Raw genomic sequence first — 27,138 nt, 5'->3', positions numbered from 1 at the left:
ACCGACAAGATGGCGGCGGGTGGGAGCGGCGGGCGCGCGTCGTGCCCGCCGGGGGTCGGCCCGGGCGCGGGGGGCGGCCCCGGGCCCAGCGCCAACGCCGCCCCGGCCCTCGGCAACGCGGCCGCCGCCGCCGCCGCCGCCCCGGCCCCCGCCGCCCCCGGGCCGCCCCCGCCGGTGTCGGGGCCGGGGCCGGGCGTGCAGGCCGCTGCGGGCGGGGAGCGGGCGGCCGAGGAGCCGGGGGCGGGGGCGCTGCTGCGCGAGCCCGTCTACAACTGGCAGGCCACCAAGCCCACGGTGAAGGAGCGCTTCGCCTTCCTCTTCAACAACGAGGTGCTCTGCGACGTGCACTTCCTGGTGGGCAAGGGGCTCGGCGCGCAGCGCATCCCGGCGCACAGGTGGGCCGCCGTCCTGGGACCCGCCGCCCCCGGGGACCCAGCATCCCCGGGCCCAGCCCCCGGGACTCAGTCATCCCTGAGATCCCGCCACCCCTCCCCCGCACCGGGGAAACCCGCCACCCCCGGGACCTAGTCATCCCCCAGGACCCGCCCTTCTTGGAACCCCCTGCCGTCCCCGGGACCCCACCACCCTCAGGACCCCATCGTCCCAGAACCCAACCCCGTTTTTCTGGAACCCCTGCTTGTCCCGGGGACCTGCCCTCACCCCGGGACACCCACCATCCCTGGGACCCTGCTGTTCCCAGTAACCGCCATGCACGGGCCCTACCGCCCCTAGGCCCTGTGACCCTGCCAGGTCCCCTTCCACCCGTACTTCCAGATACTGGCCGTATTCTGGTCCTGCGACCCCTGCCCCTCCACTCTCATCGGCGTTTCCTGGCTCTGTGACCCCTGACCCTGCCACCTTGGCCAGGATTTCCCAGACGCAGTGACCTCTTCCACCCCCAGCATCCCTGTGACCCCTCAGCCCCTGCCAGGCTCTCCAGGCCCTGCAACCCCCAGCCTGGCCAGCCCGAGGACCCCCAGACACTACCATCTCCCTCCACTTCCTCCTTCCTGCCTTAGTGACCTCCTCCCCCGAGTGACCCATCCTTCTGGGGCTGAGACCCCCAGAGCCCCACCAGACTCCCACCTTGTGAACCCAGTACCCCCAGTGACTCCCAGCTCTGTGACGCCCCATACCCCAGGCTTCCTTTCGAAAGTGGGGGGGTGTTCTTGGTCTAGGCCCCATCTCTCTGCCAGTCTCCAGGGTGCAGCCCCCAGACTCCTGGGTAGGGTGGGACTGATGTCAGACAGCGTCCTGCCCACTGCCGGTTACTCTGCGCCCGCACGCTGGGGGGTGCTGGGGAGGGTTCTGTCTGGGGAGGGGGGCTGCAGGGGTTCTCACCACTCTCCCTGGAGTGTCCCCCAACCTGCTGTCAGGGTCCTCCCCACCTTTCTGACGTGTGGCCTTTGTTTAACTTGTGCCTTCGAGATTCCTCTTTCTGGCTTTTCTTGGTTATTTATATACAACTGGGTCTAGATTCCTGTCCAAGGAAGCTTCCAGGCCTGTGATGCGGTCCCCAGTACCTCCCTGCCCTGTGTGTGTGTGGCGGTGCTCCCCCCTCTCCCGCAAGCTGTGAGTAGGGGGCCAGTTGATGTGTCACCTGTGAGCCCCCAGCCTCCCTCATGCCTTTCTTGTCCCACATTCCTGCTGTGTGGACCTCTCAGATCGAAGGTTCTGGTTCTTTGTCTTTTCAGCCTTTGGGTTGTTATATTTCATACGCATTGTTGACATTTTACCTGCAGCGATCAGGTAGATGACTGTACCGTGAGTGACCCTGGGCCCTGCTGAGCCTCAGTTCCCCCCCACCTCCCACCCCCTGGGACCTGGGACTGACCACTCAGACACCTCCTTCCCAGGGCCACAGGGAGGGTGGACCCTGTGACTCAACCAGGTCCTTATCACAGTGGCCGGGGGCTCAGCCTCCATACGGGCTGGCTTAAAATGCAGGTGGGGATGTGACCCAACGCATAAAGGAAACACCTCGCAGCCTCGCTGATGGAACGCAGACAGGAGTGGGGAAAATTCCTAATACTGTGCGCCATGCTCCCGGGCTGGACCTAACTCCCGCCTCTGTCCCAGGTGGGCTGGATTTGGGGACTTGCTTGTAAAGAGTAGATTGGAACCCCACTGTGGGGGGACCCGGCAGATGCCACTCAGCCAGGTGGTCAAGGTCGACCTCAGGGTGATGTCCTGGGGGTGTCAGGGTCCCCCTAGAAGGAATCAATGAGAAGGGCACCTCACCTCAGTGTGCTCCACCCCAAAGCTTTAACCCCAGTGTAGTGGGTTGAATGGTGGCCCCCAACAAGGTGTGTCTGCATCCTGACACCCAGAACCTGTGAACGGGACCTTATTTGGAAAAGGGTCTTTGTAGATGTGATTAAGAGTTTCAAGAAGAGATCATCCTGGATTATCTGAACGGGCCCTAAATCCAACAAGTATCCTTATGCGAGACACAGGAGAGACAAGACACAGGAGAGACCGAGAGAAGACGGCCATGTGACAACAGAGGCAGAGACGGCAGGGACACACGGCCGCAAGCCCAGGATGCCTGGGACCCCAGAAGCTGGAAGAGGTGGAAGGGGGACCCTCCCCGGGACCCTCTGGGGGGCAGCACGGCCCTGGGGCCGAACCGACCTTGGACGTGTGGCCTCCAGAACGTGAGAGAGGAAATTCCTGTTCTTTCAAGTCACCCAATTTGCAGTAATTTGTTCGAGTAGCCCCAGGAAACCAGTACACCTGGTCCTATCGGAGAAAATACCAGATAAACCCAGCTTGGGGCCATGCTGCAGGACACCAGCCGGTCCTGGGAGGAGCCTGAGGACACAAGTGAAAGCCATGTGGGATCCTGGATGCAGGCCTGGGGCGGAGAGGATGTTAGTGCGGAGCTGGTGACTGGGGAGCAGCGCCGAGTCGGGGAGGGGCTGGTGCTAACTCAGGAAGCCCGTGGCGTCTGGACCCGCCATCTCCCGGGACCCAGGCTTGGGGTGGTCTCGGGCTGGGGCCCTGAATTCTGGATGCAGGGTGGCCCGGGACGTGGGATGCAGGAGGGCCTGGCATGAGTGATGGCAAGAGGGGCCAGCTCTGGCCCCGGACAAGTTCAGGCCTCATTCGGAGCCTCCCCCTGCCCCGTGCCCCCAGTCGGCTTAGCCCCACCCCCTTGCCCTGCACTGCACTGCTGTTTGACAGCTTTCTCCCTCTAACTTTCTCTGTGACTGCCGTCATTGGCTTCCTGTGAACAGGATTTTTTTTTTTTTTTGGCTGAGTCACAGCTAGTGGGATCTTAGTTCCCCAACCAGGGATTGAACCCCGGCACTTGGCAGTGGAAGAGCGGAGTCCCAACCACTGGACCGCCACACGATTTTGCTTCTCTCCCTCCTGCTAGGCCCAGGAAAGTGCCTGGCACAGCAGGTGCTCAGGAAACCCATGAGTCCACTGTCTACGCCCGCGGGGCTCCCTCTGAGGAAATACCGAGCATCTTAAGGGTAGCACTGTGCACAAATCAGATGGTCCCACATTAATATCTGAAATACCTTTATTCATCTATCACGGAAAACTTAGCAGTGCAGAGAAGTCCCAGAAGTGGAGCAGTCTGTGTCTGGGGTCCCTTCTCTTTCATCGATCTGTGTGTGCTTAGCCATTCAATAACACGTTTTTTGATGACTGTGGCTTTATGGTGAGTTTTGAGAACTACCGTGGCTGTTCTTCCCAGTTTTACTCCTTGTCAAGATTTTTTTCAGCTGGTCTCACACACCTAACTCTTCCAGAATTAATCACCCATCCACCTGTCCCTCCCTGCATCCAGCAGTCATTGAAACAGTGCTTACAGAAGACATCCCTTTCCCTGTGGGACTTACCTTCAAGTAAATTTGCACCAGCAGAGTTTTGTAAAGAGCCAGATAGTATATAGTGTCAGCAGGCCACACGGTCTCTGTCCCAGCTGCTTAATTCTGCCATAGCAACACAAATGCATTAAGACAGAAATGAATGGGTGTGGCTGTGTGCCAATAAAACTTTATTTACAAAAACAAGCGGTGGGCCGGATTGAGTCCCAGGGCTGTAGTTGACCAGCCTCTGCCTCAGTGGTTCCTTATGATCTTTAGAATCAGTTTATCAAATGCTAAAGGAATTGCCTGGAGGGATTGGTCTTTGCAAAGATACAGGTTGGGAGAGCTGACAGTTTAGAGTACAAAATATATCTGGGAACATGTTTATCCAGGGCATTTTTGTGAGACCTTAGGAAAGTTTTGTAGTTTCTTCAGATAGGTCTTGCGTGTATATTGCTACGTTTCTGATTAGTTTTTGTTTGTTTTTTTCTCTGTTGTAATTCCTCCATTGTATTTTTTCTAGTTGGTTCTTGCTGGGAAGCTGTAGATTTTTTGTGCATTATTTTTATCTATTTGAACGATTTCTTTCTGAACCCTTTTTAGCGTTAATAATTGCTCCACTGATTCCGTGGTCTGGCACTGTCCAGTAGACTTTTCTGTGATGATAGGATTGTTCTAGATCTATGCTCTCCAGTCCTAGCCACTAATCACTTGTGGCTGCTGAGCACTTGAATTGTGGCTCTTGCAACTGAGGAACTGAATCCTTTTTTTTGTTTTCTTTTTTTGGACACACTGCGTGGCTTGCGGGATCTTAGTTCCCCAACCAGTGATTGAACCTGTGCCCTCGCCAGTGAAGGTGAAGAGTCCTAACCACTGGACCACCAGGGAATTCCCAAACTGAATCTTTTATTTACCTTCATTTTAATTTAGATTTAAATAAGCCCTGAGTTTAGAGTTTTAAGTGAGACAATCACGTTGTGGGCAATTAATTTCTCATTCTCTCTCATTTCTGCCTCATTTTTTCTGTTCTGATTGCATTCCTGACCACCGGGGCATTGTTCCGTAACAGAGGTGTTTTTCACAGTTCAGTGTGATCATTGATACTGGTTTCTGACAAATCCTTTTTAGTACAGTAACAAGTTTCTTTCCATCCCTTGTTCGCTAAGAGTTTCCATGAAGTGTGGGCATGGGATGTTATCGAGTGCTTTTAATGGATTTTGGTTTGTTTGATCTGACAGTTGGCCATATAGAAAATGATGCATTTGTGTGACAACTGCCATAGCCCAGCTTGGGAGCACTTCTGTTACCCCCAGAAGCCGCTTTCCCCACTTACCCTCAGTCCCCACTCCCACCCTGATCCCTGGGCAATCACTGACCTCCTTCTCTCTCTCGCTAGTTTTGCTATTTGTAGAAATTTCACAGAATTAGAATGATAGACTGTGTAGGCTTTGGTCTGGCTTCTTTCACTGAGTGTGCTGTTGTTTATAAGGTCCATCCACACCATTGTATCGGCAGTTCATTTCTTTCTACTGCTAAAGTAATTCACGTTACTGCTGAATTCCATTGCATGGATGGACCACGCTTTGTCCACTCACCAGTCGATGGGCATACGGGTTATATGGGTTATTTCCAGCTTTTCATTACGAAGAATCATACTGCTATGAACATTCCACATTCGTGTAGAAATACGCCTGTGGAAGAACTGCTCCTTTTCTCTTGGGTGAATACCTAGGGGTCGCATGTTGGAATTACAGGGTAACGTGACATTTTAAGAAACTGCCAAAGTGGTTTCCAAAGTGGCCGCCCCATTCCCCACCCGCCAGTGGTGCCGGAGGGTTCCAGAGTGTCTTTGGCCTCATAGGTGAGTTGGGAAATATTCCCTCCCCCTCTCCTTTCTGGAAGAGTTTGCATAGGGTTGGTATTATTTCTTCTGGGAATGGGCTCTTCTGTGTGGGAAGATTTTTTAAAATATTTATTTATTTATTTATTTATTTATTTGGTCTCACCGGGTCTTTGTTGCAGCAGGCGGGCTCCTTAATTGTGGCAGGCGAACTCTTAGTTGTGGCATGCATGTGGGATCTAGTTCCCTGATCAGGGATCGAACCCTGTCCCCCTATATTGGGAGCGCGGAGTCCTATCCATTGTGCCACCAGGGAAGTCCAAGTGGGAAGATTTTTTTTTTTTTTTTAATTGGCTGCTTTGGGTCTTCATTGCTGTGCACAGGCTTTCTCTAGTTGCGGCGAGCGGGGGCTACTCTTTGTTGCACTGCGCGGGCTTGTCGTGGTGGCTTCACTTTGTTGCAGAGCACAGGCTCTAGGCACGTGGGCTGCAGTGGTTGTGGCACGCGGGCTCAGTAGTTGTGGCGCATGGGCTTAGTTGCTCCGTGGCATGTGGGATCTTCCTGGACCAGGGCTCGAACCCATGTTCCCTGCATTGGCAGGCAGATTCTTAACCACTGTACCACCAGGGAAGCCCCAGAAGATTATTAATGACTAGTTCACTTAACTTGTTATGTGTTTGTTTAGATTTTTCTCTTCACCAGTGAGTGTTGGCGGTTTGTGTCTTTCCAAGAAGTCGTTTGTCTTCTCTAAGTTGTCTTAAGTTGTTGGCATAAAGTTGTTTCAAAGTTCTTTTATCACCTCTAGGGTCTATAGTGATGTTCCCTTTTTCATTCCTGATTTTGGTAACTTGTGTTTTTTTCTCTTGGTCAGTCTAGCTAAAGTTCTAGCAATTGTTGATTCCCCCCCCACCCCTAAAGAGTGACCTTCAGGTTTCATTGATTTGTCTCTGTTTTCCCACTCCCAGTTTCATTTATTCCTGCTCTCACTTTTATTATTTTCTTCATTCTTTGGGCTTGATTTGCTCTTCATTTTCTAGATTCTTGAGATGGAAGCTTACCTTGCTGATTTTATTTTTTGGTCATGCCGCACGTGGCTTGCGAGATCTTAGTCCCTCAACCAGGGATTGAACCCGGGCCCCGGCAATGAAAGTGCCAAGTCCTAACCACTGGACCACCAGGGAATTACTGGAAGCTTACCTTGCTGATTTTAGATCTTTATTTAATACATATATAATGTTTACTTCTAAGCACTGTTTTAACTGCATCCCTTACATTTTGATGCGCTGTGTTTGCATTTTTGTTTCAGTTAAGACCTTTTCTAATTTCCCTTGTGTTCCTTCTCTGGCCCATGGGTTACTTAGAAGTGTTGTTTCATTTCCAAATATTTGCGGATTTCTCAGAGCTCTTTCTGTTGTTGGTATGGAGTTTGATTCCTCTCTTTGGAGAACATGCTTTGCTGCTTTCCGTGCCTCTGAGTATATTTGTTTAGCTTTGCATGTGGTCTGTCCTGGAGGACGTGCCATTGCACCGAAGAGCACGCGTTCTGCCGCCGTTGGGCTGAGGGTTCCGTACAGGTCGCTTGGCAGCATCGTTCAGTCTTCCGTGTTCCTGCCGATCCTGTCTGGCTGTTCTGTCAGTTGTGGAGAGTGAGGCATCAGAACCTCCAGCGATAATCGTTGGATTGTCTCTTCCTCCTTGAACAGTCAGTTTCTTCTTCGTATAGTTGGGGACCCTGTTGTGTATTCATTTGTACTGTTGCCCATCCCCGTGTACTGACCCTCTGTTCACGTGAAACGTCCACTGTTCAGTAATATTCCTCATCTTCACGTCTGTCTTGCCTGACAGCTGTGTAGCCACTCCAGCTCTCTGGTGGTTTCCGAATGCAAGGTGTGTCTTTCCCCGTCTTTCTCCTTTCATCCCCTTTGTGTGTTTGATTGTAAAACTTCTGAGCCTGTGATGTCCACCTGTCCCGTCTCTGGTGACGTGAGCCTTGGTCATGGGGTAGATTTCTCCACTGGATGTCACCGCCGTCCCCCTGTAAATCACCCTTCCCGAGGGGTACTTTGGGACTGTACAGACTTCCCATTTCCCCTCCTGCTTTGCCCGCTGGTGTATGGTGGTTCTTGCTGGAAAGGGTTATTTAACATCTGCCATATGGTGATGTCCTGTTTCCATAACTCCCTGTGCCTTTGTTAACGGGGGTTCTAAAAGGAAGAGCTGTGTCTTCTCCCTTCCTCGTCCATTCCTTCAGTTATATGTTTATTTCATCGGGGACTCACGGGTATTTATGTTATCCTGTGGGCCATGCTCCGGTGCGAACGCCGTTCTGTTGTTCATGTCGTCCCAGCGTGGGCTCCCGTGTCCGTTCAACATTTCCCCGTCATGTTGGAGTGTGTTTTACTTTCTGGCGCCACAGGATACTCCAGGCTCATCTTGTGCTTTCCCTGCCCCAGCCCTGGAGTCAGCATTTCTCCAAGGAGCTCTGGTTCGTTTTAGCGGAAAACGGTCTTTAGAAACCAGGACTTGGGTGCTGGGTGTGCCCACTGCTGCTGGGGCGTTGTTGTTTGGAGACCTTTTAGCAGGTGGAGCGAGGAGATGTACCAACACATACGTATCTCTGTTTATTTCTGTCTCTCCACCCGTCTGTCCATCTGTCCATCCATCCACCATCCATCTACCTGTCTAAAAGCCACGAGATCATCTTGATCGCTCTGATTTCGGTTCAGCCCTCCGGAATTTATCCCAGCCCCGTCCCCTTATCTGTAGCTGTTTTCTCCCATGCTGAGGACCCCGGCTCTCTTTCTGCACACGTCTCCTTGGTAGCACACACCTGGATATGTAGTTTCAGAGCTGCTAACCCTCTCCTGCGAAAAATAACTTTTACTAAGTAAAGCACGGTATATGTATGTAGTTCTTTTGGCCTTTAACCTGTTTCCCAAAGCTACTTAGCTGGTCTTTTCTTCCCTGCCCCTTCAGGGTAGTATGTCATTCTTTCTTTTTTATTTTTTTAATTTTTAAATTGTAAAATACACATACCATAAAGTTCACCCTCTGTACCCTTTTTAAGCGCACAGCTCAGTGGCATTGAGCACAGTCACGTTGTTTGCAATGATCCCCACCGTCCGTCTCCAGAACTTTCTCATCTTCCCAGACTGAAGCTCCGTCCCCAGGAAGCACGGACTCCCCAGCCCCTCCCCCGGCCCCCGGCCCCCGGCCCCCACCATCTCCTTCCCGTCTCTGTGGATGTGACTCCCCCGGGGACCTGCTGTGAGTGGAGTCAGCCAGCGTGTGTCCTCCTGTGTCTGGCTCCTCTCGCTGAGCATCACGTCCCCAAGGTCCGTCCACCCTGTAACGTGTCGGAATTTCCTTCTTCTTAAGGTAACTAATGCTCCTTGTGTGTGTGGAGGGACCACACCGTGTTCACGCATCATCTGTCCATTGATACTGGGTTGCCTCCACCTCTGGCGGTCTGTGAAGCGTGTCGCCCTGAGCACTCGTGCACAGGTTTTGTGTGGACGTGTGTGTTCATTTCTCTCGGAACTGCCGGCTCAGACGGTAACTCCCCGTTGAACCCTCCGATGAATCGCTGGCCTGTCACCCACCGTGGCTGTGCGGTTTACGTCCCCACCCGCCCTGCACGAGGGCTCTGATTTCTCCACATCCGCAGCAACTCTTGTCATTGTCCGGATTTTGTATCCTAGCTGGCGTTTCCTAGTGGGGCTGAGGGGGCGTCTCGTGGTGGTTTTGATTTGCCATGTTCATTGTCGTGTTTTTGAGGACGGACGGATAAGGGAGGGCAGAAGACTCCTGGCGGGAAGCCAGCGAGGGGCCGGCGGCTGAGGCTGTGGGTGGAGGAGCCTTGGAGATGTTCAGACTGCCTTCGACCCAGTGGCCTTGCCAGCCCTGGGGTTTGTCGCCGCATCCACTTAGGGCGCTGAGGGTGCGTACAGCCTGGCACCTGGGGCTCTGCACAGATGCACAGGCCCGGCTGGGCCGCCTCTTACTTCCTGCCAGGGAATCGTTGGGGAAGGTTTTCCCTGCGGGAGATCAAGATGCTTTGTTTAATCTAGAAAGAAAGGAGGAAGAGGAGGACACCTTATGTATGGAGAGCGTGCGTGGGGCAGCGCAGTGAGGCTCCAGGGGCCCAGCCGCGGCGGTGAACGAGCAGGGCTCCGAGGACGCAGTGGGGCCGAACAGGGCCGAAGCACAGCACCGCCGATGGGCGGGCACAGCCACGCAGATTGGTCCTCTCTCCGTCCCGGAGTCCAGAAGCCCCAGAGCAGGGCACTGCAGGGCCGCGCTCCCTCCGGAGGCTCCCGGGGACGGTCCTCCCTGTCTCCTCCGGCTTCTGGGCTCCGGCGTCCCGGGCTTGTGGCGCTCCAGGCTCTGCCTCCGTCGATACGTGGCCTCTCCCTGTGCGTCTGGGTCCACGTTTCCCTTTTATAAGTCGTTGGATTAGGGCCGGCCTGGATTTGGGTGTCCTCATCTTAATAAATGGCATCTGCAAAGACCCCGCTTCCAAACGGGCTGCCATCTGGCATTCCAGACGGACATGACTTTGGAGACCGTGTCCACCCCACTACACCCACTCGGTCCCCCCCTCTGGTCTGGCCTTGGGGGGCCTTAGAGCCCCGGGCCAGATTGGGGACCAAACAAGGGCCTGGCGGGGCCGGGAGCTCCAGTCCACGATGGAGGAGTGGGTGGGAGGCAGGGGGGGGTGTCCTCGCAGAGAGTAGGGGGCTGCCCGGGTGGGGTTCGCTGGGAGCGGTGGGGACGTCCCCCGGGCACCGGGCAGAGGCCGGGAATCGGGCTGTGGCTGCCGACTCCAGCGGTTCCGCAGGGGGCTGGCCTCTCAGAGCCCTGCGTGTGTCACCGTGGGAACTGCGGGAGGGTCTGCGACGTGGGGCCTTGCAGAGCCAGAGGACGGGGGCTCTGTGGGGCGCAGGCCTGGAGCTCGGCCCCCGCCACCTGTGCCGCCCCGGGCTGGGCTGTCGTGGGGCGGGCCCTGGGGACGGCGGGTGCACGGCACAGAGTGGGCGCGTGACGCCGGGCAGGACCTGCAGGCCCCCACGGCCACCCACGTCCAGATGCTCGCCTGGCCTCCACGCGCTGCCCTGCAGACTCGGCCCGATTCAGGTGACCCCGCCGGGCCTTCCCTGGTTCTGCTCCCTCACACACCTGCGTTCTCCTTCCTGCCCCGCCGTCAGGCTCTCCGTGCCGCGGACCCGTGGCTGCCTTCCTCCAGCAAGGCCAGGGTCTCAGTGCCCACAGCCCCAGCGTGGGGGCCGTGTGTGTAGAGCAAGGAGGGAGTGATGATGGAGGGGGTGAATGAGTGAGTCAGTGAATGAATGAATGAAAGGATGGGGTGAACAATGAATGAATGAGTGAATAAATGAATGAACCAGTGGGTGAGCCAGTGAGTGAAGGAATGAGTGAGTGAGTGAATGCCCGAGGGAGGGAGTGGTTGAGTGAATGAAGCAGTGGGTGAGTCCGTGAGTGAATGAATGCATGAGTGAGTGAGTGAATGCCGGAGGGAGGGAGGGAGGGAGGGAATGAGTTGCGTGGGGAGGGCATGAGCTCTCTGCCATAAGCCGTTCAGCCCCTGGGGAGATGACTTTGCTTCTCTGGCCTCTGTTGCTACTGATCCACGTGCGCCGCCTTCTCAGTCCTCAGGGCCTTCCTAACGGAAGCATCCAGGGCAGGATGCTCTGGACACAGCATCTGCTGCGGGTGCTGGCTGGGGTGTCACTGCTGTGGGGACACTCGCCTTCCACATCCCGGGGCCCTGACAGCCCCCCGGGCTCGGGCGGTGGGGACCGGTGGGCCTCGCGAAGGGTAACCGGCTCTTCTCTGACACGCCAGGTTCGTGCTGGCCGTGGGCAGTGCCGTCTTTGATGCCATGTTCAACGGGGGAATGGCCACCACGTCCACCGAGATCGAGCTGCCGGACGTGGAGCCCGCTGCCTTCCTGGCACTGCTCAAGTAAGACTTTCCAGGTCCTTCACGCCCTGGGGGGAGGGACAGACACACCTGATGTTTAAAAAAAATAGAGCCCTGGTGACATTGCCTCCAGAGCCCCCAGCTCCCTGGAGATTTCTAGAACTCACCTCCTCAGTGAGGGGTGGGTTCTGGATGCCCCATTTTCATTTTTGTATTTTTAATATCAAGATGTAATTTACATACCATACAACTCACCCATGTGAAGTGTACAATTCAATGACATTTAGTGTGTTTACAGAGTGTGCAACCATCACCTCTAATTCCAGAACATTCCATCACCCCCAAAGGAATGGCATCCCCCTCCCCCAGCCCCTGACAGCCAGGAACCCACTCCCTGTGTCTGTGGATCGGCCTGTTCTGGACGTTTCCCATCAGTGGAATCACACCCTGTGTGTCCTTCTGCGTCTGGCTTCTCTCACTGAGCATCGCGGTTCCAAGTCCACCTACGCTGCAGCGTGTGTGAGTCCGTAAGTTTTCATCCTTTCAAGAGTTTTTGAAGAAATAGCCTAATGCAAGAATTTTAAATTCCACCTATATTTTTTCTTCCTGGGTTTCAAACTTTTTCTCAAGGACTTTAAAACAAATATAGTGGATGTTGGGGGTGGGAGTGCCACCCACAGATTGCAGCTCCACCAAGAAGGAGGCCGGCGAGCTCTGTGGAACTCCCGTACACCTCCCTGCTCCGCGGAGCACCGTCTTCCCCTGTCCGGAAACCCTGGGTGTAAATGGTCTGGGTGGCTTGAAAGGTTATTCCGAACAGTCGAGACAGCTTTTCAGATGTGGAGCTTTTTTTTTTTTTTTTCCTCTTCTGATTACAAAAATGGTATTGGCTCACAGAAAGAAAGAGGGAGGGAGAGAAGAAAAGAAGAGAAAAGAAAGCATAAGGAAGAAAATGGAGTGAACCTGTCTGGCCTCTCAGCACCACGGTCGGGGCGGGGCTGGTCGCTCCCGTTCATATCGGGTCCCATTTATATCACGTGCTCACAGCGCCCCGCCCCACCCACTGTGTCGTCATCTCCTTTTTTCCTCCGGTGTCTGTAGGGTGTAAATTGGTTCCCTTCAGCTCCAGCTAACAGTGTTGAATCCTGTGGGCTGATCACAGCACTTTGTGGAATAATCTCATTCCTCTGTCTTTAGGCAACTTTTCAGATGGTCCCTCAGACCCGGGGCCGCAGGCTGCCCCGGGGTGGGTGGGAGGGCAGGGTCTCTGTCTCCACAGCTCCCCTCCGCCCGCCGACATTGCAAAAGCAGCCTGGAAGGATCTGTAAACTGTGGGCAGGGCTGTGGGCCAAGGAAACTTTATGTACAAGATAGGGGACAAAAGCACGGTGAGATACCACTTCACACCCACCAGGGTGGCTATTATTAAAAAACAAACAAAACGACTTGTCTCGAGGAGGTGGAGAAATTGGGACCCTCATGTGCTTCTGGTGGGAATGTGAAATGAGGCAGCCACTGTGGAAACAGTCTGGACAATCCTCAAAAGCTAAACATAGAATCACTGTGTGCTCCAGCAATCCCATTCCTGGGTACATCCCCCAAAGAAGGGAGAAGCGGGGGCTCGAAGAGATATTTGCACACCCGTGTTCATGGCAGCTTGATTCACGACAGCCAAAAGGTGGGCACACCCCATGTGTCCATGAAGAGTTGAGAGACGAACAAGGTGTGATCCATCCACACACCGGAATATTACGCAGCCTTCAAAAGGATTCTGGATTTCAGTAACACATGAAAAGGATCAGACACCATGATCAAATGGGATTTATTCCAGGGCTGCAAGGATTTTTCAGTATCTGCAAGTCAATCAGTGTGAGACGCCACATCAAGAGGTTGAAGAATAAAAACCATACAATCATCTCAATAGATGCAGAAAAAGCTTTTGACAAAATTCAGCACCCGTTTACGTCATAAAGGATTCTGGCAACTTCCCTGGTGGCGCAGTGGTTGAGAATCTGCCTGCCAATGCAGGGGACACGGGTTCGAGCCCCGGTCCGGGAAGATCCCACATGCCGCAGAGCAACTAAGCCCGTGCACCACAACTACTGAAGCCAGTGCACCTAGAGCCCGTGCTCCACAGCAAGAGAAGCCACTGCAATGAGAAGCCCGTGCACCGCAACAAAGAATAGCCCCAGCTGGCCGCAACTAGAGAAAGCCCGCGCACAGTAATGAAGACCCAATGCAGCCCAAAATAAATACATTAATTAATTAATTAAAAATTTTAAAAAAGATTCTGACGCTTGCTTCAACATGGATGGACCTTGAGGACATGATGCTGAGTGAAATAAGCCAGATGAAAAAGGACAAATACAGTGTGAACCTACTCACAGGAGGCCCTAAAGGAGTCACATCCACAGAGACAGGAAGTAGATGGGGGGGGGGGGGCTGGGGGAGGGGGAGGGGAGTCAGGGGACGGAGCTTCAGTTCGGGAGGATGAGAAAGTTCTGGAGGTGGATGGTTGCACAGAAATATGAATGTGCCTAATGCTACTGATAAAAATGGTTAAAATGGTAAATTTTATGTGTATTTTACCATAATTTTAAAAAATGAAAAAATGTAAAAGTCATATCTATAAAAAAAAAAAAAATCAAGACCCCAAACAGGTGATGGGTTGCAGTTAGCCAAACCCTTCCTTAGTCTAAGCTTGGTGAGATGTGGGGTGGAAGGCTGTTCTCTCCGTCTCCCTCTCCATCCCTGTGTCTCTCTGTCTCTCTATCTCTCCCTGTCTCTCTCTCTCCCCGTATCAGCTTGGGTTTTGGTAACCAAGCCGCCCCCCCCCCCCCGGGAGGGTGGATGCTATCTCCACTGGCATGTGAGGGGCTCACCCATCTCCCCGCACATGTCTTGGCCTGTCCCATTACCAGGTCCCCCTCGGCACTGCTGACACTGGTCATTCTTTCCCTGACCCTGCCGGCCGCTGCTGTTAGGGCTTCCTGTGCATTCTCAGGGGAGTGAGTCCCAGGAGAGGGGGGCACCTTCCAGGAACTTGCTCTTCGGGCGGCTCCCGGTTGTGCTCCTTCACCCCCTCCATCCCGTGTCCATGGTGCCCGTGGACGGACACTCGGGTGGTTTCGCGTGGATCGCGCTGCTGTGAACACGCGTCATCTCTCCCGGATGCAGAGGGGTGAGCCGCGCGCCCAGGGCCGCCTCTGAGGCGCTCCTACCAGACGGGCCAGGGTTCTGATTTCTCACCATCTCCCCGTGGTTTTGTAATCGACCCTGACTTCTGACCCCCATGTAGAGTTGGGCCGATGGCCGGTGGTCAACATGTCCGGTATCTGCGATTCCGGCTGGCACTTTTGGTCCTGTTAGTGGTCGGGCATGACAGCCGGCTGTGGCCAGGTCGGGGGGTGCGGAAGGCTCTCCGCGTCCCGGGGCAAATCCCGTGCTGCCCACGGAGGAGCCGGACAGAGGCCCACCTGCTATGTAGACTCGCTCCCAGGGTTGGCCTGTGGGCGCTCCTTTTCCCGGGTAACTGCCTTTGCGGGGTCACGTCCACAGGTCAGAGGGCGACCGATGCTAATTCGGTCGGTTCCTCGGGCCAGGCCGGCGGGCGGGGGCTGGGCGGCTGTCCTCACGCCGCCGTCCGCCCCCACCCCCAGGTTTCTCTACTCGGACGAGGTTCAGATCGGGCCTGAGACAGTCATGACCACGCTGTACACCGCCAAGAAGTACGCGGTGCCCGCGCTCGAGGCCCACTGCGTGGAGTTCCTGAAGAAGAACCTGCGCGCGGACAACGCGTTCATGCTGCTGACGCAGGTGTGGGGCGGGGCTGCAGGGGCGGGGCTGCAGGGGCGGGGCAAGGGCACAGGGGGCGGGGCGCTGGCGCAGGGGAAGGGCGGCGGGGCGGGGCGGGGCGGGGCGAGGGCTTGGGACCCGCTGGGGAGCAGGTGCTCCGGGTCTGCGCGAGGATGCAGGTGCGTGGGTGCGAGTGAGGACGCCGGGGCAGGGGAGGACGGATGGGGTAATTTCGGAGTTTAGGTGCCGCTTAACCCTTGCGCCCGGGTGTCTCCCTCACCTCATCCTGCCCTTGTCCTTGCCCCTGGTAGCACCGCGGTGTTTGCCTGGTCGCCTTTCGTGCAGTGCACCTTGCTGGCAGGCCGGCCTCACGACAGTCATTTGCTAAAGGCTTCCCGTTGGCGTTTTGGTGCCCTTGTGCAGAGCTCAGGTGTGGGGGGAAGGCGTTCCGTACTGGGTTTCTTGGAGGAGGACCCTTTGGGGTTGTCCCGTCTGACGGGCTGCGGCGGTCCAGGACCACTGTGGGGGCTGGGAGCCTGGCGGGGACGGGGCAGAGCCCGAGTGTCATTGGGGCTCCACAGACCCCTCGCTGAGGTGGCACCTGGGGCTCAGCCCCGTCTGCCGAGTCGCTCTCAAGGGCCAGAGGCTGGACAGTCGGGTGGGGGCCAGCTGCTCGCAGCCGTTTGCTGAGAGCTGCAGCCACGTGGGGTGTCCTAGCCTCCTAGCCCAGGCCCCAGGCAGAGACCCATGCATAGGGGTGTGGGCGTCGAGCTGCCCCACAGGTTCTCCGTCCCCGGCCCCCGCCCCCTGTGCGAGTTATCGGACGGTCAGAAGCACAGCGCTGCCGCGTCCCGCGGGTCCTCTCGGCCCTCTCCCCCGGGCTCCTGCCTGCTGCAAGGGGCGACTGGGCCCGCCTCCAGCCTGAACCTCTAGGTGCCCCAGCTTTCGAGGTGCAGGCCTGACCCCCGCCCCAGGCAGTGGTTACTGAGAGTCTGTGAACCCCAGGAAAGAAGATCCCTCTGGCCCCTCGGCCTGGGACTTGAAATCCGTGCCCAGTCTGGAGCCAGGGTCCGTCTGGCTGGGTGTTGACAGGCTCTCTCCCCCACAGGCGAGGCTTTTCGACGAACCGCAGCTCGCCAGCCTGTGCCTGGAAAACATCGACAAGAACACGGCCGACGCCATCACTGCAGAGGGCTTCACAGACATCGACCTGGGTAAGGCCACAGGGCCCGGGAAGGCTCGGTGGTCACATGAGTCCCGCTGAGGCCCCGCAGTCTGCCCCACCCTGCTGCTGCCCGAGGGCCGTGGAGAGCCGGTCAGAGGTCACCCCCGAGGCCATGGAGGCCGGCGCCCGCTGACGGCCCCTCCCCTGCAGACACGCTGGTGGCCGTGCTGGAGCGGGACACCCTGGGCATCCGCGAGGTGCGCTTGTTCAATGCTGTCGTCCGCTGGTCTGAGGCCGAGTGTCAGCGGCAGCAGTTGCAGGTGACGCCCGAGAACAAGCGGAAGGTTCTGGGCAAGGCGCTGGCCCTCATCCGCTTCCCGCTGATGACCATCGAGGAGTTTGCTGCAGGTAACGGTCGGGGGCGCCGAGGGAACGCTCAGGAGGGGCGTGACCCCAGGGACCCTGCTGCGTGTGACTCAGTCCCATGACCCTCGGCCCGGCCACAGTGGGGGTCGGGTGCTGGCCGTGTCTACGCGGGAGCCGGGACTGGCTCGAGAGGGTGAAGCGGGAACGAACCCCAGATGCCGACCCTTCTGTGTCCCAGCCTCTCCCACCCCCACGTCTCGGGTGTCCACACGCGTGTGCCCTGAGGGTCCCGTCTGGGGCTCAGGTCCTGGGAGCTGGGCTCTGGTGCCCGCGTCCTTGATGAGCCCCATGAAAGGGTGGGTCGTGTCTGGGACCGTGGGCCGCTGCTGCCGGGTCTGGGCTCGGGCCCAGGTGGGGTTGGCCCTGGCCCTGCCTCTGCCTCTGGCGCTGGGAGCACGCTCAGGTCTCGGGGCCGTGCAGCAACGGCAGCGGTGGCCAGCTTGGCGACCCCTCCCCTGGGCCTGGGCCTCCCCTTCGTGTCATTCTCATGGCTGGTGCAGACCGCGGTCCTGGAGCCAAACTGGCCTGGAAGGTTCTGGATGGGGCTCCATGATGCAGCCCCGTGGCGGGTGCACCGCTGTCCTGCCTCTCCCCGGTCCGTGCTGCCCCTGCTCCCACCCAGGCTTAGGGTTGCCAGATTTAGCAACAACAGCAAACAATTTTTTTTAGTGTAAGCGTGTCCTGTGCAGTAAGTAGCTGGGAGACACTTATCCTACAGATCAGCCCTCTTTGATCTGAAATCGAGACTTGACTGGGTGTCCTGCGTTTTATCTGGCGGTCCACAGTGTTCCCTCAGTGCTGGGGGGAAGCCTGAGAGGCTGTCTCCACACTGGGGGTCACTCATCCATCAGATACTTAGCACCGCCTGGGTACCTGGCCCTGGCAGCACAGCGGTGACCGAGGCAGCCTGGGCACTGCGGACATGGGGCCGGGTCCTCCTCTGTGTGGGGCCGTCCGGGGCACTGTGGGGTGTGGAGCAGCCTCCCTGGTCCCACCCCCTCGATGCCAGGAGCACACCTAGTCTTTTTTTCTTTTTTAACAGTATGAGGGCTTTATTTTTTTATAAATCTATTTATTTATTGGCTGCGTTGGGTCTTGCTTGCTGGGTGCATGCTTTCTGTAGTTGTGGCGAGCTGGGGCTCCTCTTCCTTAGGGGCACATGCTTCTCGCTGTGGTGGCTTCTCGTTGCGGAGCACAGGCTCTAGGTGCACAGGCTTCAGTAGTTGTGGCGCACGGGCTCAGTAGTTGTGGCTTGCAGGCTCTAGGGCGCAGGCTCAGTAGTTGTGGCGCACGGGCTTAGTTGCTCCACGGCCTATGGGATCTTCCCGGACCAGGGCTCGAACCCGTGTTCCCTGTGTCGGCAGGCGGACTCTCAACCAGTGTGCCACCAGGGAAGCCCGACAGGTGGATTCTTAACCACTGGACCACCAGGGAAGTCCCAGCACCCCTAGTCTTGATCACAGATGTCCCCAAACATTGCCCAGTGTCCCCTGGGGGGCACAATGCCCCGGGTGAGAGCCCCAAGCTATAGTGTTGAGCTGTCCCGGCCTAAGACACCTGCGTGAGCCTTGCTGGACCCCTCTCCAGCCCCGTTTGCACCCCCCGAAACCACTCTCATAGGCCACCTGGCCACCAAATCCCCTGGGGGTCTCAGGTCTCCTGGAAGTGCCATCCCCTCACCCTTGGCCCCCTCGCCACTCCTCCCATGATGGGCCCCCAGGCCAGGACAGCCCACCACCCCTCAGCTTGCAAGCGCCTGGGATGAGTGTGTGTGTGTCCAGGGGTTGTGAGCTGGGCCTCTGGCCTTGTCCCTCTGCAGCGTGGCCTGCGAGGCTTCAGCTCTTTGTCGCTCAGTGTGTTGTAGAGACTTCTCCTGCCTCTTATGTTCCACTCGAAATTACAAAAATGTAGAGAGAAGTTGAAAAAAAAAAAAACTCCCCCAAAGACTCTCCTGGCTCAGTGTGTCACAACTGAGGTCTGATGTATTTTTCTTTTTGTATTCTCTGGGCAGAGATGTGAAAAAAAATGGTTAATATCTGTATTCACTTTTATTTATTCATTCATTCATTCATTTTTGGCTGTGTTGGGTGTTTGTTGCTGCATGCGGGCTTTCTCTAGTTGCGGCGAGCGGGGGCTACTCTTCGTTGCGGTGCGCGGGCTTCTCATTGCGGTGGCTTCTCTTGCTGCAGAGCACGGGCCCTAGGCTAATGAAGGCTCAGTAGTTGTGGTGCACGGGCTCAGCAGTTGTGGCTCACGGGCTCCAGAGAGCAGGCTCAGTAGTTGTGGTGCACAGGCTTCAGTACTTGTGGCTCACAGGCTCTAGAGCACAGGCTTTCTCTAGTTGCAGTGAGTGGGGGCTACTCTTCGTTGTGGTGCGTGGGTTTCTCATTGTGGTGGCTTCTCGTTGCAGAGCACGGGTCCTAGGCATGCAGGCTTCAGTAGCTGTGGCACGCGGGCTCAGTAGTTGTGGCTCACGGGCTTAGTCGCTCCGCGGCATGTGGGATCTTCCCGGACCAGGGCTGGAACCCGTGTCCCCTGCATTGGCAGGCGGATTCTTAACCAGTGTGCCCCCAGGGAAGCCCTGTGTTCACTTCTGTGTAACTTGCTCTTGTGATACAGGGAGATCTCTTGCTCTGTTGCTCAGACCTGTGTGCCCGTGAGCTGTTGGGGCACTGGGCCGGGCTGTGGCTGACCTGCGGCAGAAATGAGCTCAAAGCTGGTGAACGAGTGATTCTTGTAAAGCGAGGGTGGTGCCGTAAGGCCTGCATCAGGCACCCTGTCCCGGTGCAGGTGGCGGGCAGGGGCGCGTACAATCCTTCCGCCCCGCCCATCCGCCCCACGCGCTGTCCCCCGTCACCGGCTCATGGCTGCATCCAGGCCCCCACCTCCAGACCCCTCTCTGGCTCTGGGCCTCTCTTGGGGGCTGGCATCCCCCTGTCTGTGTAGGTGCCCAGGGTGGACGGGCAGGGCGGCGGGTGGTCCCCTGGGGTGGTCCCAGTGGGAGGGTTGGGAGGCCTGGGGCAGTGAGGGGGATTTTGCCTGATCAGCCAGCGACTCAGAGCGCTGGCCCCATGTCTGCTTCGGACCCTTCCCCAAACGCGGCAGAAGGGCCGTCCCCGTGCGGGGGTGGTCGGACCGGTGACGTTCTGCAGAAGAAAGATGCTGAGGAGTTGAGAGGCTGGGTGCCACGCTTTCCAGTGTCTTCTGCGTGCTCGGGGTCCGCCCAGCCTTCCCTACCCGCCCCTGTGCCCTCAGGGCCCGCACAGTCGGGCATCCTGGTGGACCGCGAGGTGGTCAGCCTCTTCCTGCACTTCACCGTCAACCCCAAGCCGCGCGTGGACTTCATTGACCGTCCGCGCTGCTGCCTCCGCGGGAAGGAGTGCAGCGTCAACCGCTTCCAGCAGGTGGAGAGCCGCTGGGGCTACAGCGGCACGAGCGACCGCATCAGGTAGGCGCGGGCCGGACGCGGGGCCGGGGGGCGCAGGCAGCGAGCACGGCGGCGGGGGTGGGGGGCCGGCGGTCCTCGGTGGGGAGGGTTGAGCTAGCCTGGCGCCTCCCTCCTCTGACGGGCTCAGGTTCTCCGTCAACAAGCGCATCTTCGTGGTCGGCTTTGGGCTCTACGGCTCAATCCACGGCCCCACCGACTACCAAGTGAACATCCAGGTACGGCTCGCGCCCAGGCCCTGCCCCTGCACATCCCCTCCTCCCACACGTTCCTCCCCACCTCCTCCCTTCTTCGTACCCCTTCCCACCCCCACCCGCCCCTCCCAGCCAGGGGTCTGCTCGTGTTCCCCCCAAGGCGGCACGAGTGTTCCAGAGTCTGTGGGACCCAGGACGATGCCTCCCCACTCCTGCCGCTGGCCTCCTCCTTGCGGGTCATGGGTCGGAGCCCCCGCCGCAGGGCCTGGAGGTGGGGCTCAGCCCTGGGGTCCTGTGGGCGGGCACAGGGGCAGGGGCGCCCGAGTTAGCTGTGCCTGGCTCCCGGCCCCCAGATCATCCACACAGACAGCAACACGGCCCTGGGCCAGAATGACACGGGTTTCAGCTGTGACGGCTCTGCCAGCACCTTCCGAGTCATGTTCAAGGAGCCGGTGGAGGTGCTGCCCAACGTCAACTACACAGCCTGCGCCACGCTCAAGGTGCGCCCGACCCCAACCCTAGCCGTGCCCCTGACGCCCCGCCCCGCCCAGGACCGAGACCCCGACCCCCAAGCCATGGCTGGGACCCCGACGTGGACCCCGCCTCCCAGTCCGTTGCCCACCTCCGGCAGCGTGGGGCTAAGAGCGCGTCATCCCCCCCGCGTCGCAGCCACGGAGGGCCCGCCGCCCGCGCCGGGTCAGGACCCCGCGCCCCGTCCACGCGCAGCACACCCACCCTGACCCGCCGGGTCCCACCCCGCAGGGCCCGGACTCCCACTATGGCACCAAGGGCCTGCGCAAGGTCACCCACGAGTCGCCCACGACCGGGGCCAAGACGTGCTTCACCTTCTGCTACGCGGCCGGCAACAACAACGGCACGTCCGTGGAGGACGGGCAGATCCCCGAGGTCATCTTCTACACCTAGGCCGCCCCGCGCCGCCCCTGCCTCGGCCGCCGGCGCCAGGGGGGCTCCTCTGTTCCGAGGTGGCGGATGGGCAGGGCCCGCCCGACCCTGCCCCGAGCCGAGGGTCCACCCGCCGCCCCTGCAGCGCAGGGTCGCCTGACCAGCGGCCCGGCCGTAGGATTCGTGCAGGGTGTTGCCTCGTGTTTGTTTCGGCTGCACGTGGCGACGCGTCTTGGATTCCTGTTTGTTTCTCTGGTAGGAGACCACGTGCGGGGCCCCTAGCGGGCCTGGGTCCCGCGCTCCTCTGTTCTGTTCACCGGGGACACCCAGGCCGCCCTGACCCGCCCCTAGGACGTGGACTCGAGCCCTCCCGAGGTCCTACAGGCCAGCTTCCCACCAGGCCCAGGCCCAGCCTGTGAGCGCGGTGAAGGACCATCCCTGTCCAGCCCTCCTGCGAGGCCCCTCCCAGCCCCTGCAGCCGTGGAGACAGGCGGCAGACCCCGTCTGCCCGGGAGGGGCGAGGCTGCGGACCGCACACGGGGGCCGCGTCCCGGCCGGCCCACCTGCACACCCTGTAGCCCCACTCCCGGCCCCCAGCGAACACTCTGCCCAGAGGTGCTGGAGGGCACAGCCCCTCCCTGACCCCCAGGTACTGTCCCCTCCCTACCCCCATGCCTCCACCTGGAGCCTGTGTCCTCCCCGAAGCCATGGAAGGTGTGTCCTCACACCACACCCCAAAATGTTTTTTTTTAATAAAGGAAAGAAACGTACCGGCCCTGACCCACGTGCTGCTTCCCAGCAGAATGGGCCCCTGGCAGCTGGAGGCCCGGCCCTTCTCACTGCATCTGTTTCCCTGCCGTCAGAGGGGCCATCTCCCGACACAGACTTCTCACCTTCGCGGCGTCCAAATCACACAGCGCTCCGCGTTGGCTGCGGACCCTCCCCGGACCCTCTGTCCTCTGCACAAAACCCTGGGGCTCCCGTTGTGCCCCTGCTGTGCAGCGATCAGGGGCCCTGGGCTTGGGGGGGCCATGCAGTGGGGCTGTGCCCTGGTGCGGCCCCAGGAGCCTCCCGGCACTTTCTGAGGATGCCAGCGGGGCCCCCACTGCAGTGAGCTGTGCAGGGATCTTGTCAGCTCTGCCCTCTGGACCTGGGGCTGCGCCCCAGAGCGGCCCCATTGGCTCTGCACCAGGGGAGTCCCCCTGCATTCACACCCCACCCCTGGCCTCTCCTGTGCAGTGAGGACTCTTGGGTACAAGTAACAGTTTACACCCGAGGTGGCCCAAAGGAAGATGTGGCATTTTACTGTCCCAAGCAGGGATGATCCGGACCCAGGACTGGGCTGGCTGCCGAGACCCACTCTGGCCCTTAGGCTGTGTCACCTCCTGAGACCGGCCACACTGCAGGCACACCCCAGCTGAGGTATCCACGGGGTGGGGGGGCCGGGCCTTCCACTGTAGCCCCCAGAGCAGTCTGTCCTGGAGGCCACTGCAGTTCAGGGCTGCCGCCTCAGGACAGGATGACAGATGGTGTCAGATGAGGGCACAGCTGGGGCACCTGTGGCGGGTGGGCATGAGCAGGAGCAAAGCTTGGCAACAAGATGCGACAGGACGGCGGGGTCGTCAGAATAGCCCCAGAGACATCTGCGTCCCACTCCCGAGACGTGTAGCTATGTAGGGTCACGGTGACCTGCCAGAAGGAACGTGCAACTCACCCTCTGGAGAAAGACGACAGTATGAGCGTCTGCCAGCTGTCATGACAATGTCCTACAGCAGCTCAAAAATTACAAAGCAAGAGAGGAAACGGAAACTGATCCACATGTACTTCAGAAATTGGAGTTATCACATACCTGAACATAATAAAGGCCATATAAGACAAACCTACAGCTAACATCATACTCATGGGTGAAAAGCTGAAAGCAATTCCTCTAAGATCAGGAACAAGACAAGGACTCCCATTCTTACTTTTTTTTTTTTTTTTTTTTTTGCGATACGCAGGCCTCTCACTGCCGTGGCCTCTCCCATTGCAGAGCACAGGCTCCGGATGCACAGGCTCAGCGGCCATGGCTCACGGGCCCAGCCGCTCCGCGGCATGTGGGATCTTCCGGGACCGGGGAATGAACCTGTGTCCCCTGCATTGGCAGGCGGACTCTCAACCACTGTGCCACCAGGGAAGCCCCCATTCTTACTTTTATTCAACATAGTTTTGGAAGTCCTAGCTACATCAATCAGAGAAGAAGAAATAAAAGGGATCCAAATTAGAAAAGAAGGAAAATTGTCACTATTTGCATATGACATATACACAAAATCCTCAAAACGCTACCAGAAAACTACTAGAGGTCACCAGTGAATTTGGTAAAGTTGCAGGATACAAAATTAACATACAGAAATCTGTTGCATTTCTATACACTAACAGTGAAATATAAGAAAAATTATGGAAACCCATGTAGCACTGCATCAAAAAAAGTAAGATACCTAAGAATAAACCTACCTAAGGAGGCAAAAGACCTGTACGCAGAAAACTGAGATGCTGATGAAAGAAACTGAAGATGACACAAACATGTGGAAAGATATACCATGTTCCTAGATTGGAAGAATCAATATTGTTAAAATGACCATACTACCCACAGCAATCTACAGATTCAATGCAATCTCTCTCAAATTACCGATGGCATTTTTCACAGAACTAGAACAAGAAAAAATTTTAAATTCACATGGAACTACAATCCGAAATAGCCAGAACAATCTTAAGAAAGAAGAAAAGAGCTTAAGTCAGAACACACTCCATGACTTCAGGCTGTATTACAAAGCTACAGTCATCAAAACAGTATGGTGCTGGCACTGGAACAGCATAGAAAGCCCAGAAATAAACCCACGCACTCACTGTCAATCTATGAGACAAGGATATACAGTGGAGAAAAGACAGTCTCTTCACTAAGTGGTGCTGGGAAGACTGGACAGCTAAATCTAAAAGAATGGAATTAGAACATTCTCTAAAATCATATACAAAATAAACTCAAAATGGATTAAACACCTAAATATAAGACCAGATACTATAAAACCCCTACAGGAAAACAGAACACACTTTGACATGAATCACAGCAGTATCTTTTTGGATCCATCTCCTAGAGTAATGGAAACAAAAGCAAAAATAAACAAATGGGAACTAATTAAACTTAAAAGCTTTAGCACAGCAAAAAACAAAAAAACAAAAAAACCATAAACAAAATGAAAGGACAACCTACGGACTGGGAGAAAATATTTGTAAACAATGTGACCTACAAGTGATTAATTTCCAAAATACACAAACAGCTCATGCAGGCTCAATATCAAAAAAACAACCCAGGACTTCCCTGGTGGTCCAGTGGTTAAGACTCTGCACTCCCAAGGCAGAGGGTCTGAGTTCGATCCCTGGTCAGGGAACTAGATTCCGCATGCCACAACTACAGGATCCTGCATGAAGCAACTAAAAAAAAGATCCCACATGCCACAACTAACACCTGGTGCAGCCAAATGAATAAATAAATATTAAAAACAAAACCCACAACCCAATCAAAAATTGGGCAGAAGATCTAAACAGCCATTTCTCCAAAGAAGATACACAGATGGCCAACAGGCACATGAAAAGATGCTCAACATCACCAATTATTAGAGAAATGCACATCTAAACTACAATGAGCTATCACCTCACACCAGCCAGAATGGCCATCATCAAAAAGTCTACAAACAACAAACGCCGGAGAGGGTGTAGAGAAAAGGGAACCCGCCTGCACTGTTGGTGGGAATGTCAGTTGGTGCAGCCACTGTGGAGAACAGTATGGAGGTTCCTTAAAAAACTAAAAATAGACCTACCATATGATCCAACATCCCCACTCCTGGGCATATATTTGGACAAAAGCCTAATTCAAAAAGGTACATGCAGGGACTTTCCTGGTGGTCCAATGGTTAAGACTTCACCTTCCAGTGTAGGGGGTGTGGGTTCAATCCCTGGTTGGGGAGCTGGGATCCCACATGCCTCAGGCCAAAAAACCAAAACATAAAACAGAAGCAGTAATGTAACATTCATTAAGACATTAAAAATGGTCCACGTCAAAAAAAAAAAAAAAAGGTACATGTAACCCCTATGCTCATAGCAGCACTGTTGACAATAGCCAAGACATGGAAACAACCTACATGTCCACTGACAGATGAATGGATAAAGAAGTGCTACGTATATAAAATGGAATACTACTCAGCCATAAAAAAGAATGAAATAATGCCACTTGCAGCAACATCGATGGACCTAGAGATTATCATACAAAGCAAGTCAGAAAAAGACAAATATCATGATATCCATCCACTACATGCGGAATCTAAAAAATAATACAAATGAACATATGTACAAAACAGACTCACAGACATAGAAAACAAAGTTACCAAAGGGGAAAGGTGTGGGGGGGGGAGGGATAAATTGGGAGGTTGGGATTAACATACACACACTACTATGTCTAAAATAAACAACAAGGACCTACTTATAACACAGGAAACTATATTCAGTATCCTGTAATAACCTATAATGGAAGAGAATCTGAAGAAAAACAGATATATAGGTAACTGGATCACTTCGCTGTATACCTGAAACTAACAGAACACGATAAATCAACTATACTTCAAAAAAAAAAAAAAAAGAAATTGGAGTTATCAGATAATTCATATATTCAAGACAGTAGAAAAATTGATGTAATAATAATTTCAACAAGCAGAACGCTCTCTGACGTAAGTTGCAGCAATGTCTTTTTGGATTCACCTCCTAGAGCAATGAAAATAAAAACAAAAACAAATGGGACCTAACTAAACTTAAAAGCTTTTGAACTGCAAAGGAAACCATGAAACAAAAAGACAACCTAAGAAATGGGAAAAAAACATTTGCAAATGATGTGACCTACAAGGGATTAATCTCCAACATATACAAACAGCTAATGGAGCTCAATATCAAAAAAAACCAAAAAACCCAATCGAAAAATGGGCAGAAGATCTAAATAGTCATTTCTCCAGAGAAGACGTACAGATGGTCAAAAAGCACATGAAAAGATGCTCAACGTCACTAACTGCTAAAGAAATGCAAATCAAACCTATATAATACAAGGTATTACCTCACATCAGTCAGAATAGCCATCATCAAAAAGTCTACAAACATGGACTTCCCTGGTGGCACAGTGGTTAAGAATCCACCTGCCAATGCAGGGCACACAGGTTTGAACCCTGGTCCGGAAAGATCCCACAGGCCGCGAAGCAATGAAGCCCATGCGCCACAACTACTGAGGCTGCGCTCTAGGGCCCATGAGCCACAACTACTGAGCCCGCATGCCACAACTAGTGAAGCCCGTGCGCCTGGAGCCCATGCTCCGCGACAAGAGAAGCCACTGCAGTAAGAAGCCTGCACACCGCACCGAAGAGTAGCCCCCACTCACCGTAACTAGAGAAAAAGCCTGCGCACAGCAATGAAGACCCAACACAGCCAAAAATAAAATTAATTTTTAAAAAAGTCTACAAACAATAGATGCTGGGGAGGGTGTGGAGAAAAGGGAACCCTCCTGCACTGTTGGTGGGAACGAAAATTGGTGCCAC

At 55.7% G+C, this 27,138-nt stretch overlaps 1 protein-coding gene across 3 annotated transcripts; it reads left to right on the top strand.

The window, feature by feature from the left end:
- Nucleotides 1-22,302, top strand: BTBD2 (BTB domain containing 2). 3 transcript variants are annotated; one of them, XM_067033199.1, is made up of 10 exons: nucleotides 10-395; nucleotides 11,527-11,646; nucleotides 11,952-12,131; nucleotides 15,264-15,420; nucleotides 16,508-16,613; nucleotides 16,775-16,972; nucleotides 20,246-20,438; nucleotides 20,566-20,653; nucleotides 20,983-21,129; nucleotides 21,392-22,302. In XM_067033199.1, the coding sequence occupies exons 1-10, from the start codon at nucleotides 10-12 to the stop codon at nucleotides 21,551-21,553; spliced, it is 1,737 nt and encodes a 578-aa protein (XP_066889300.1). In that variant the 3' UTR covers nucleotides 21,554-22,302. The 3 variants fall into 3 exon arrangements, with proteins under 3 accessions (XP_058916348.1, XP_066889300.1, XP_066889299.1); XM_067033198.1 differs by having other exon boundaries at nucleotides 11,931-12,131; XM_059060365.2 differs by lacking the exon at nucleotides 11,952-12,131 and having other exon boundaries at nucleotides 1-395.
- Nucleotides 22,303-27,138: the final 4,836 nt, after the last annotated feature.

The sequence above is a fragment of the Kogia breviceps genome, chromosome 4 (assembly GCF_026419965.1).
Source record: "Kogia breviceps isolate mKogBre1 chromosome 4, mKogBre1 haplotype 1, whole genome shotgun sequence".
Classification (NCBI taxonomy): Eukaryota; Metazoa; Chordata; class Mammalia; order Artiodactyla; family Physeteridae; genus Kogia; species Kogia breviceps.
This window is presented reverse-complemented; position numbering and strand designations above follow the sequence as displayed.

Bases quoted from the DNA above. Each gene is read 5' to 3' on its own strand.
- BTBD2 (XM_067033198.1), top strand. From the start codon at position 10: ATGGCGGCGGGTGGGAGCGGCGGGCGCGCGTCGTGCCCGCCGGGGGTC. The intron at 15,421-16,507 runs GTGTGGGGCGGG...TCTCCCCCACAG, and splicing joins CGTTCATGCTGCTGACGCAG to GCGAGGCTTTTCGACGAACC. The intron at 20,654-20,982 runs GTACGGCTCGCG...CCCGGCCCCCAG, and splicing joins ACTACCAAGTGAACATCCAG to ATCATCCACACAGACAGCAA.